Raw genomic sequence first — 13,311 nt, 5'->3', positions numbered from 1 at the left:
GGTGGCCGGGAGCAGCCACTGCACTCCAGTCTGTGGCGACAGAGTGAGTCTCCATCTCAAAAAAAAAAAAAAAAAAAAAATTAGAATACTTCCATTTTATCCTGCCTTCATGTGTATTAGAGCGTAGTCCTCACGTCAAATTTCACAGTAGTTGCAGGCTATCCCATTGGCTTTGATTAAATTACAAGCTTCTGCATAGAATGCAGTGAATAGTTTTTGCAAATTGTAGTAATATCCCTGTGGGGTGAGTATCGAAGATGTTTTCTGCTGAGGCAGTAACTCAGAACTCTAGGCCTTTGGTAGAGTTGATCCTTAATAAAACTTAGTCTCATGTTTGAAACCGCTTGTTGTTGAAGGTCAGCATTTTGTTGCCACTTTTTCCACCCAGATGCAGTATAGAATCATTTGGAGAATAAAATTTTTCTAGTTGTTCAATGTATCAGAACAGAGTTCTGATAGTTAAGGTGTACAATACTCTTGTATACCACAATGATGGCTCTTTTTAAACATTATGGTCATTTTCAAAAATTGCAATAAAGTCATTGTAATTCATAGAACATGCTGTAATACAGAGATACGTGTAAAATACAATCTGTGTACCTGATTGCAGGTAACAGAGTTAAATGTGCCAGCAATTTCAAACACAGTTTGATATTTCCTATAATAAAATATAATGTAAAAAATTAAATATCCAATATCAATGGATTCTAAATGGTTTTGATATTTCTTTTTGTCCTTTCCCATGAAGAGTAATTTATTTCCCTTTTTAAAGTGTGGGCAGAATGATTACTAGCGCACTGTAATGTAATTGTGTTGCATTGATAAAATAAAAATTGTCCTTTATCTGTGTCCTGATAATGTTCAATTTACAGGCTGGCTTCTCTGCCACCTCTTCAGTGCTTTGAGTATTCCAGTTCTCCTCCCTTCCTGCTCTGAGAGCGCACAGAACTGTTTGAAATCCACTGGTACAATTGTCAAATCAATTATTCATTCTCTGCAATTATGCTCGCACAAAGAACATTTTGCTGGTCTGAATGATGATTAAATTAACAGCTATTCCAGCTGCCTGATAACATCTAATAGAATATTCATAAGCCCAAAATGGAATGAATTATCTCCATTAACTTCATCATGCTCACTTAATTACATGCTTGTTATTGTATTTACACCTTGTTAGATACCGCTGAAGCTGATCCAGTGGCTGGCCGGGAATTGGAAGCGTCTGTCATGGGGCAGTTGGAGCGCGTTTTGTAGGAAATGCTATTTATTTTAAATGCTCCACCTGCTGGGAGCCGAGGTTAGTCAGCAGCACTGAGATGAATTGGGAAACGGGGTGTAAAAAGAAATAATGTGCTTCTGACAGGCTCCGTGGCTTTTAAGTTGCTCTCATTCAGCCACTTCACAAAAAATTATTTTATTCCATCTCTCAGTGATGATGACATGATTGCTTTTGGGTAATCATTTACCATTCTGATTTTATTTTTTGAAGTAAATTGTCTGAAGTAATAGGTTCTTGGAATTACAGCATGCCTTGCTTTTTTCTTAGAACTTTATTTAAGCTTGTCTTCCAGCATTTAACCCGAGTCCCCTCTTTCGTTTGATCTTCTAACTTTATTTATACAACAGTGCTTAATGATCCTGCACAATGTGTTTTTTTCCCTCTCTGCACCCCCCCCCCAAAATTCTGTCCAGTATGGTTGACAGTACTTTCTATAACCTCAGCAAGAGGGCTGCATGGGCAATTTTCTTCCGACATGACAAATACAAACACCCAAAACCCAACCCTGATAGAATCACTACATCCAGTTGAAAGGAAATTTTTTATCTCTTTCAAGGTGACTCTTTCTTCACTGAAACATGGTAAGGGGCACGACTCTCACCTTCTGTTTTTCACTGTAGAAGTGGCATTCTTTGCATTGTCTCACCCCCTCTCCTTCCTTCTTACATCACCCTCTGCTCTTTCCCAAACTTCCGCTGACCAGCCCTTCTTGGGAGTTGGGCCCCGCAGCACCTCCATTTGCTTTGAGTGTGAAGGGTCACTGTTCACCACCACCAGGCTGCAGCAAGCCTGTGTTTATTGAACATGAACCAGGCCAATGGTGGAGAGAATTATAATCACACTTCTAAATACTTGTCAGATCAGCCTAGTAGAGCACTTGAGCTAAACCATGGATATTTTATTCTGCTTGAAGACTGTATTTTGATATCAACAAAAAATAAGGAAAAATAAAGAAAACTGAAGATAATTATTTAGAAGTAAGAGTGGAACTAACAGACTCTTCAGCCTTCAGAAATATCTTAGCATCTAAAATGTGATTTAACGGGTGAAAATGGTCCTCTGGTCATTAGCTAGTCAGTAAACACACTGCACACTATGTGTGCCTGGCACTGTGCCTTGTGCATTTTTTTCTCAAATAATTGACTCAAAGATGATTTCTTTTTATTTCTTGTTTTGATTGAAAAACGTTTATATATACTTGTCATTTGATTTGGGGCCCTCTGTGACTTTGACTTTAAGATATGGATGTTGCTTGAGATCTTTCAGATACTGTGCATAGCCCGAGACTCAGTTATGGATCGATATTCAGAAGAAAGGCAGTCAGACCAGAAGCTTCAACAGCTCTCTATAGGTCAGGTAGCTCTACATGTAGAGAGTAGAGGGGAGTGCAGGTTTCTTTCAAAATTCCCAAAGCTTCCTGCGTTCCACTCCTTACTGCAAAGCTCACATTACATTGAGGGAAAGAGGCTATGGATCAGAAAAGGTGGGAGAGCTGAGAACTGTATGGTGGGAAGCCATGCAATTAAAAAACTGACTGAAATTATTACCTGATTTCATAATTGACAGAATATTTAATTCAGATATAGTAAATTGACACACCTCTACACAGAGACAATTATGACTGACTGTATAACACCTGACAGAATCAATTATAACTGACTGTTGTTTGATACCTTTGCACAGAAATAAATGAAACAGACATTCAGAACAGAGACGGCTGCTGCCTGTGTGCCTAAGCTTGTCTTAATTAAAATAAAATAACCAGTAGGCGATATTAAAATAAATGTCTTTGCCTCGTGGTTTCCAGTTCAGTGTGTTTAAGTCCAAAAAGGGTTTTATAAAGAGTAGAGCTGTAAAGAGATTTTTGGTTTACTGACATGGAACTGAAATATGTGAAGTAGAGATAGTTTTCTTCAATGGGAGAATATTCTCCCCCCCCCAATAGTGCTAGCATTTTATTTGGTCAGTTGACTTTTAAATAAAATATTTAAGGTAAGTTCAATATGCAGGTGATTGTCTAGTTCATCTCATATAGAAAAGATGATAGTTTTCATGATTTTGAGGTTTTAGATTCTAATCAGTAGAAACCAACTTTTAAATTAGTGGTTAATTTTGTTGCTTGATAAAATATTTTGTGAATGATAAATATCTAGGCTTTTTTATTGTTTTCATAGGGTTAGAGACAGAATACTTTTGGCGATTAGTATATAACCACAAAGAATACAAGCATATAGAAAGGACCAGAGTAAATAAGCTTTAGATATATGTTCCTCAGATGTTATTCATATGACAAGTAAGTAAAGGATATTAGCTTTGCTGGTGTATTAAGATAAGTAATTTCTGGGTGATACTTCAAGCCACTAGAGCATATTTTGATGATACACTTGTGTGTAGGAAGAGCATTTTCTTCCTCGTCTCAACAAAGTTTGGATTTGTTGTGCTGGTGGTGAGACAGCAGCAGCCATGGCCAATGGCATCTCTGTGGACAGCGGTGGGATAGCTATGGATCTTCTCTTTCTTGCCTAATGGCCTATTGTAATCTTGTAACAGTTTTTTCTCGGGTGCCTGACCTGCAGCTCTGATGGCGATGGCATCTTTACTGGGTAGGCAGACTCCCAAAACCAGAGCAGGGGAAGGAATGGGGGTTTCATTGACCACATTAACTGACTTCTACCGTTTAACACCTGTATTTTTCCTTGAGTTCTAAAGTGGTGGGTGTTGTATTGGCAGAAACAGGGTAACAGTTTAATATGAGGCCTAGCGTGGGTGGCCCAGGTGCCTAAAGGGGGAAGAGAAAAACTGTGAAGAAGGGGTGACTCCTTCCCCCTCCCAGCTCCTACCCCCAGGCAGCATGTGACAGCTCATCCAGTTCTGTTTCCTAGAAAACCTTCCGTATGTTATTGATTAAATTCTCATTGGGGAAGCAAGTGGGAGCTTTTATCTGCATCTCTAACTGGCGTGGAATGGTGCCTTGTCCGTATTGACCGGCTATGGGATATGCTGGCGGTCACAGTTGTCCTTTACGAAGAAGAGCACCGAGTGATGCTGGTTGTCATTCTAACTCTGCTGTGTGGCAGCGTAAATAGTCCCCTTTCTAACCAACCTGGTGGGAAAAGTCAATATCCCATCAGCAGAGGAGGTAAACACATCAGGAGCTATGTCCTCGCTCTTCCTCCCCTGCTCTGTATTACCGCAGCTCTTTAAATGTGCTCTCCCCAGTCATCAGATGCATTTGTGTCATTCACATGCACGGGGTTGCTGGCCTGTGGCTCTGGCCTGCCGAGAGGCAGCCGGCACTGGTTAGGGCCATTGTTGTGTATTCCCAGACTCGGATAATTAGAACTTTCAAATTGTCTTTCTATAGTCAGTTAACGATGTGCACCCCCTCGCCTCTCTTTTTCCACTCCCTTTGGGCATTTAAATCCTCTACAAAACTTGTTGTTGTTGATTTTTGAAAGGCAATTGATGTAATTTAGAAAAGGTTGTGGAGAACAAATGCGAATATGTAGTTAAGGAACAAAAATCATGAGATTGAGTTTTTGTTTTTTGTTGCAGTAAGGTTTTAGGTTTTGTTAGTGGTGTGCTCTCCGTTCCATGTGTACTTCCTGACCTTTCCCTGTTGCAAGGTGCTGGGCAGCCTCACTCCCCCTAGGAACCTTGGCACAGGCCAGCATCTGCAGGGGGCAGGGGGGCCCTCACCTCGGAAACAGCTGATGTCTAGAGCCTGCCCATCTCTATCTGGGAGCAGTGACTTGCAGATGTGGGGTGGGGGGGCAAAAGTGAGCCTCTTCTTCATAGTGTGGGCTGGGATTGTGGCTGCCTGGGTTTGCACGGCTACATCCCTCATTACCTGCTGTGTAACCTTGGACAAATGACTTAACCTCCCAGTTTCCTTGGCCATAAAATGGGGATTGGAAGGGGAAAAAAAGTCATCGGCCTCCTCAAACACCTTATAGGGGTCCCAAGCAGCTCTGAACAAAGACAGTGTCATCTTAACCATCCTGGGCAGGATTGGCTCCCAGCGATCACTCTCTTCTCCCAAAAGATCAGACCTGAGCCTCACAGCCCTACTGCTCCTTTAAAAGAACAAAGTATAGAAGTAGCCTGTCTCTGGGGAGGGGAAAGGAAGGCTCTTCTCTGGCTGGTAGCACCCTGCTCAGAACAGAAAGGCCAGGGATGAATGGGTTGAAGGAGCAGGATGCAGGGGCAGGGGGACTATGTGACCTGAGTTCACACAGTGTGGACAAAAAGCAAAAAAGAAATCTTGACAATGGACAGGTGCTCTCTGGGCAGCTTACCCCTTGTCTCTTTTAGCAAAGGAGGTTTTGTTTAGCAGAGGGACACAAACAAGAGGGCTAGAAGAAGATAACTAGGCCCAGCTGATCTGAGGAGTTTGTGCTGGGAGGCGCTCTAAGGGCCTTCCTTTGAGACGATGTGTTTCCTGCTGCATCCAGATTTGGTGTGCAGTTGCATGCATGTGCTCGACAGCGCCGTGGAAGTGGTGCCTGCAAGTGGAGCTCACCTTGTCTGCTGCACATGGGCGTACACCTGCAATTCCCTTGGTAGACAGTGGCCCCGTCCCCCAGTGTGCTGAGTCAGCTAGATCCTGAGATGTGGTGGGCAGGCAGGGGAAAGGAAGACAGGCTTTCACAGAGCACTCTGCCCCCACCCTTCCATCAGACTGACCCCAGGGACAGACTAGAGACAGGACCATGGAGCTACAAACGAATCTCCACCCTCTTCCCTAGTATGTGATGAGTACTGAATGGTCTTTAAAGAATCTGTCTCTGAGACTTCTAATGTTTTTATTTGTACTTCTTTTTAGATAAATTGAATAAGCAGTTTCTTACCCCCAAAGTTCGTCAGGAATACAGAAAACTCAAGAACACAGCAGAGCAGTTCCTGTCCCGAAGTGGCTACTCTGAAGTGAACCTCAGCAAACTCTTCGCTGGTTGTGCTGTGAAATCCTAAGGGAATCCCAGGAATGAACAAGGAGGGGGTAGTTGAAAAAAATCCCCGCTTCCTCTGTACCCCCGCTTTGACCCTAACTGCTTCTCTAGCATCTGCTTTTCCCTTTAGGACTGTGTCTTATGTTTGTGTGGATGTGGACCTGTGGAGGAATTGCAAAACATATTGAATCAACCGAGCATCACAGAAGATCTACACAGTCTTCCTATTAAGATGGACTGCTTTGAAACATGACTTTAGAGCCCTTCCCCAAGCACCTGAAGAGGTAGCATACTGAGGACTAGGTTTTTGGGGAAGGAAAATTGCTACTTTGAGAGTAGCTGGAATGTAAATGACCCAGGGCTTTGCCCCCAGAGCCTTTAGCTGAGGTGCCCCTAGAAAGAGAGATTCTCTTCAGCCTGGCTGAAGAGTTAATGTTTTGCCTTTTCACATGCCAATTAAACCCAGTCTAAATCCAAACGCTTCCCCAGCCGCTTGCTCCAGGAGTGGCTGTCCTTTTCAGTCTTGTCTTTTGTAGAGAGAGGTAGCTGACGTGGGAGATTTAGAAGCCTTGCACTCACTAAATAGATTAAACAGAGCGAGCTTGTTTTTTGAATTGCTCCTAAGTCCAGCACACACTGAGCAGGTGTTTTACACTCACATTCCCTTTTTCCCCCTTAAATAGAAGGTGCAGGTAAAGGTTTACACAACAGGAAAGCACATTTAAAATAATTTGATTTGCTAACAGTTCATTAAAATGTGTACAATTCGGGGCAAGGATCACTGTGTTGTATTCAGAAAAATTGGGAGGGGATAGTTCATTGGCCCTGATGCTTGATGCTTGCGATTTTTCCTCATTTCTTCAGAATGGTGCCCTCTCGGCCAGCAGCAAAATACATTTCCATATGGCAATCTTTCCTTTCTTATATCATTGGTAAGATCATACTAACAAAATCTCTCCCTGTGTACAACTATACTTTGTTTTTTAAAAAAATGTTTACCAATGTGTTTTTATAAAAGAAAAATATGTTGTGCCTTTTACTTAAGAATAAAGTTTTCTAAAGGGAAAGCAGTTGTGGTGAATCCTTGTCAGGTTCAAAGAGTTGACTAGAGGAGCAGCAAGGAATAAAATATGACTAGAGCCAGGTGTGGTGGTGTGCACCTTTAATCCCAGCTACTTGGGAGACTGAAGTGGGAGGACCGCTTGAGATGAGGAGTTCTGGACCCATCTGGGCATTATAACCAGATCCTGTCCCTACAAAAAAATTAGCTGGGCATGGTGATGCACACCTGAGATCCCAGCTGAGGCTGAGATGGGAGGATCTCTTGAGCACTGGAGGTTGAGGCCAGCCTGGAATGAATATATATATTCACTTTGAGAGGCCATATATATATATATGAGACTAGAGTCGATCATCTTCCCAGACCTCACCCTGTTTGGAACCCAGCTCAGGGTTGCTCAGTGTGATGTTTGGCCGAATGTTCTCAGTAGCATTCAGGAGAATTTCTGTGGCCTTTGAGTCATTTAAGAGATGAGGTATGGTTTCTTACGTGCTTTGCTAATTCAGACAGCAAAAGAGAATGAAGCTAAGAGGCCGACAGTGTCTCTTTTTGAAGAGGAGGCCAAGGGTTCCTGGGAGAAAGGCACCCCACAAGAGAGGTTCCCTAGCAAAGAGCAGTGGATATAAAGCTGCCTTTTATCTTGTGTTTTCTTTTCTCTCCTTCACCCTTTTGGCTCTCATGTCTCTTTTCCTTCTTCTTCCCCTTACACTCACGTTCTAAGTAGAAGCACTATGAGCTTAGAGCTCTATCAATTAATTAACTTGGTACTTTAACCTCTGCAGCTTGTCACAAGTTGGAGCACCCAAGTTGTTTTAGGAAACTAAAGGATTAATGCTGTTTCATTGCTCCCCTGGTCAACGCTCTTGATAATTTGTGTTATGATATAGGCTAGGTTATAGGGATTGTTCTCTAATGTTGCTTCCAGAGCCCAATCCCCAACTTTGCTTTCTGAAGGGAAGACATGTTTTCCTTGATTTTTGGGAGCTGGAAATATATTAAATATAGAGTAGAGTTATCCTAAACTTGGTCATCAAGAAACTCCAGAAAACCCCAGTAACTTCTCACTGGATTGTTTCTTGTCTCTGCCTCTAGATTGTAATCACCCTGAAGGTAGAGACCATTTCTGTAGAAAGTTAGACTTTTTTTTTTTTTTTTTTTTTTTTTAGTTTGAGTCTCACTCTGTCACCCAGGCTGGAGTGCAGTGGCATGCTTAAGGCCACGGCAGCCTCGATCTGCTGGCAATCCAGCTCAATCTTCCTAGTTGCTGGAACTATAGACGTGTGCCATCACACCTGGCTAATTTTTTTAATTTATTGTAGAGATGAGGTCTCACCAAGTTGTTCAGGCTGGTCTCGAACCCTTGGACTAAGGCAATCCTCTCGCCTCCACCTCCACCTCCCAAAGTGCTGGGATTATGGGCATGAGCCACTGTGCCCAGCTGAAAGTTAGACATTTCTAAGTACAATCCCTGAAAAGAGTTGATGTTTTATTATTTGGATCTGTTATTATTCCAGCCACCTAAGGAATTCCAGAATTTTATGGAAAGTTTAGACTGAAGCTCTGATTAAGAATTCCAGTGGGCCAGTGACTCATACCTGTAATCTGAGCACTTTGAGAGGCCAAGGCAGGAAGATTGCTTGAGGCCAGGAGTTCGAGACCAGCCTTGATAACATAGTAAGATCCTGTCTCTAGTTATATAAGTAAAATAAAAAGAATGCCAGTGGATCTCTGTTGGAAGGTTGGAATGTCACATACTATTCTCTGAAAAGGATTTCTACTCCTTGGTTTGCCTGATTGATATCACACTGGGCAGAACTGGTGTGGAAATGCTGCCTACTTCTTTCTAAGGGGGCGCCTACTCTCTAGGCTATCTGGCTCAAATCTTAAGCTCAAATTCTTAAAGTGAATGGGTGAAGCAAGCCAAGTTCACACTAGAGAGTAGCAGGAGTGGGTACTGTGGTAAACAGGAGTGGGCAGGTCCTGTCCAAAGGGGATACCAGCTACTCAGTGATGCTTGGAGGAATGGAACCCAGCATGGCCACATGATCCAGTTTCCAAGAGAAGCCAGGAATCCAGATATTCCACAAAATCTCTCAATTTCTAAACCTTGGCAACTCATTTTTAAAATAAAGCTATAAACACTAAGTGGGCCAGTCAAAACCTGTGGCCTAAACTTTATCTGGGCCAGTTGGGAAATTGCACCCTAAAAGAACCCTGCTCTCTTCAGAGCCTCATGCCTCTGCAAAGGGGCACCTTTTCTGTTTATTTTAGGAACTGGGATTTGACCTACAGCAGATCCCTGTACACAAGCCTATCTTGGATGCAATTTGCCAAACCCTCAACTCTCCTTCACATAAGGTAGATAAAGGAGGCCCAAAGTTGAAAATCCTACAAAGAGTATGCTTGACAAGATTGTCATTTGTCCAGGAAACAGATGGAATTAATCTTGTAACTGTTGCCCAGGACATGGGGGCTAATCAAAGTGCGCAGACTGGAGTCTAGGAGATACTGAAAGGGAATGAAGAAGTCACTGCCCCTCTCCAGCCCTTGCCACCTCTTACCTCCAACACACACACACTACACACCTTGACACACTTTTGCAAACATCATTTAAAATAAATTCGACAGAAGATGCAATAAGGAAACTCCAAAAACAGATTTCCCTGTCCATGTCAGGGTTTCTAAGAAAAACATCAAGCCCTAGCACCTCTTGCCAGAATCCTGACCCAGCAGTACAATGCTCTTTGATGCTCCCACCCCCCAAACTTAAAAAACTGCCTTTCTCTCTCTCTCTCTCTCTCTCTCTCTCTCTCTCTCTCTCTCTCTCTCTCTCTCTCTCTCTCTCTCTCTCTCTCCCTCTCTCCCCCTCTCTCTCCCTCTTCTCTCCCCATTCACCTAAATATTTCTTAATTGAATGGTTTGTGGTGGAGCTTCCTTATAGCAGTTTAATAGATTAACTCATCTGAGCCAGCCTCAAATTTCAGATTAAAATTCCTTCATCCCGAAGGCAGCATTATCAGGTTGTTGGAGGCTGTTTTCAAACCTTGGTTTTGAATAGCAGCGGCTCTGCATTAATTTAACCACTAAGCTAATAAGTAGGTTTCGTTTTGTTATGCTAAGCTTTATTGCTTTTCTTTTGATCAGAATGGTGTTGTTGAGCAAAGCAGCAGACAAGGCATTCTTTGATGAGGGAATTAGCGCTCCATTCTTCCTCTATTATTCATAGCGCAGTGGAATATGTAAGTACCTGAGGGTGTCAAAGGAGCGCAGGTTCTATTGCAAAGTGCTCGCCTTGTTTCTCTCAATAGCTGACTATGAGATGATAAACCGCTTAATACACTGTGCTAATTGGATGAGAGCAAAAAGAGATGGGAATTAAGGCGAGGCAAAAGGAGAAAGTGCAACCAGCCTTCAATTCACTCTTTCACCACTTTAACAGCACCAAAGGAGGCACAAGCTTTCTATAAGCAGACTAGAGGTTTTGTGCAGAGATAAAATGAACGTGTTAGTGGATTCAAGTAATACACTAATTATTGCACAGTATAAATACCACTACTGGTTTTATAACAGGGAGGTAAACTTCTTTTGAGAGGGTTATAGGATTGCTTGGCAGTGGTGTAGAACCTAATAAGGGCCCAAAGTAATAACCCCCTGGATTAACAAAATTGCTGCTTGTAGAAGTATGATTCAGGCTTTTACGAAGATTTCCGGAGAATGAATAAAAATGACTGAATGACATTTCTTAATGTATAACTGGTAATCACTCCCTTTTCTTTAAAAGAAAAAAATGTATACCTCAAACTGGACCGTTAATAACGTCCAGGGACAACAAGACTTTTTCTTTGAAAAATGCTTTCCCCCCCATCAGGTAGCGGGTTTTCTTCTCTCCGCCTTCCCCCCTCCCCCAGCCAGGCTGCCACTGTCAGTTAAATGTGCAGTTGCTCCGGGGAACTCTGTTCCAAAATACCATGTTAGGCCCCATTTAAGATGCCCTTCATTCAGACACATTCACTTTACTGTATACACATACACACATGCACATGTGCACATTTTTTTCTCCAAAAGCAAGTTGGGCTAACCTATGTATAATTTCCTTTCCTCTAACATCAGCCCCTTTTTCCATCCTAGTAAGATCTCTGCACTGAGAACGATACTAAAAAGAGAACTACGAATGCTTTGACTCTTGATGTTACAAATCAGAAACAACAAAAATGATAATTGTTAGCCTCAATGGGGGGTTAATAAGAAAAAAAAAACAGGAAATTGGTCAGGGTCAATACCATCACTGACTTTAAGACTGAATTTCAAGTGCCAAGTGGTCTCAACCCTTCCCTTCAACAGTCACTCTCCCTAATTCTTCCACTTGCTACAGACCTCACCACACACCTAAGATGTGGGCCCTAACGACTGCCCACAGTCCAGGCCATGGGTGGTTGGTAAGAGAAGAACATTGCTGATGATATTATGCCAATTGCCCCCTTTTTGCAAAGGCTTCCCCATCTGCCGCCTCCTCCAGATCTGGCTAACCTGTCTGAAAATGTAGCAGATTAACATACCTCTTCTCAACTCTCCCACAGAGGCCAGTACTGGGCTCCTAGTCACCCCTCACCCCAAGATGCTGCAGGGGTGGCCCTGGGAAAGCAGGTGCTGGGCCATTCTGCCCTGGGTGTGATAGGAGACGGCCAAGCCCTGCACTGGGCTCTCTCGAACTCCCCTGGGGCCCTGCATGTCTTCCTCCATGGTGGAAGAGGTTTGCTTAAGGTTGGGGGGGGTCAGCCGCTCCCAGCATTGTGACTGCGTTCCCAGATATTGGGGCCAAATTGGGTTGCCATTCATTAATAATGCTCACAATAAGATTAAATCATTCTGGAAAATCTCATAAAATCCCCCTAAGTACGCTCCAGTGGCTCTTTCCAATCCCCATCATTCAGCACTTGGGGAGGTTTGGAAGGAGAAGAAAATTGGTTTCTTTGCTTTTAATGCTGCTTTGAAAAGATACTCAGAGTTTGTCATGCGTGACATGTCACATGTTTAATGTGGACTTGCTGGAAGTCAGGGGGTCTTTAGCGTGTGATATTTATGGGGAATATTAAGTGCAGAATGAGGTCCCTCCAGCTGGGGAAAGTTGAAAGAATAGGAGGCCCAGGACCGGGCTTGTTTGCGGCATCAGAATGACATAGGATTAAGAGTTTGTAAAACAAGGCGAGGGGTTCTCATTGGCCAGTAATAAACGTAATCCTTGGAGGTAATTTCACGCAATTTGCTTCTGCTCCATGGAAGGGTCAAATGAGAAAAAATGACTTAAAAAAGAGTTCATTAACAGGAAGAATGGTACTGTTTCTCATATACCATCCAACTGGCAGCCTGGAGGGGGGAAAAGAAGCCCTACTAAACAAAAAGCCAAAATCGACGGAAAATTGATATTGACCACAAAGATAACACACACACACACAAAAAAAACCCCCAAAAACAACAACAACAACAACAAAACCCCTCCTTTCCCTCACGTTTCTCATGCACTCCTCTGCCTCCTCTCCAAACTGCAGAGCGGCCCTACCCACCCCAGTAAAGTGCTTTCGCTCTGGGAGACCTTATGGATGTGGAGCCCGAGCGTTTTACACTCGCAGGCCGCCAGCAGTGCCTTCGAAAGTTCCTAGCGGGCCCACTAGACTCGGGAAAGGAGTGAGTGGTGGGAATGGTGGTTGGCAGCCGCTCCCCATGCCCCAGGCCGGGGCCCCTGCTTGTGGGCGCCGCCCTCGAGAGTCCAGGGCCAGGGCGGCGTAGGGTGGCGGTGACCCACCCGACGGCCGAAATCCGGGAAGCAGCCTGGGGCCGGCGAGCCTTGCTCCGCGCGCTCGGCGAGGTTTCCTGCGGGCGGGGCCTCCGGATGTCTCGGCCGGGTGGGCGGCCGGAGCCGAGGACGCGCGGGCTCCAGCGCCGCAGCTACCGCAGGCGGGCGCAGCGCCGGGCGGGCCGCCGACCTCTGCCCGACCCGGCACCTTCCCCTCGGCCGCCCACACTTG

General features: G+C 43.9%; 1 protein-coding gene and 1 long non-coding RNA gene across 2 annotated transcripts in view; one reads left to right on the top strand and one right to left on the bottom strand.

The window, feature by feature from the left end:
* The window catches only part of LOC103274806, a 64,963-nt gene extending 57,668 nt beyond the window's left edge, over nt 1-7,295 (top strand). The window contains exon 2 of the long non-coding RNA XR_505275.1: nt 6,105-7,295. This is a non-coding gene — a long non-coding RNA (uncharacterized LOC103274806). The remainder of the gene's footprint in view (nt 1-6,104) is intronic.
* A 5,608-nt stretch (nt 7,296-12,903) lies between these two features.
* The window catches only part of ARX (aristaless related homeobox), a 13,968-nt gene continuing 13,560 nt past the window's right edge, over nt 12,904-13,311 (bottom strand). Inside the window, exon 8 of the mRNA XM_021719367.1 lies at nt 12,904-13,307. Coding sequence (XP_021575042.1) covers nt 12,904-13,307 — 404 coding nt within the window. The remainder of the gene's footprint in view (nt 13,308-13,311) is intronic.

This window comes from Carlito syrichta, unplaced genomic scaffold (genome assembly GCF_000164805.1).
Source record: "Carlito syrichta isolate Samal-C Ts95f unplaced genomic scaffold, Tarsius_syrichta-2.0.1 Scaffold115557, whole genome shotgun sequence".
Lineage (NCBI taxonomy): Eukaryota > Metazoa > Chordata > Mammalia > Primates > Tarsiidae > Carlito > Carlito syrichta.
This window is presented reverse-complemented; position numbering and strand designations above follow the sequence as displayed.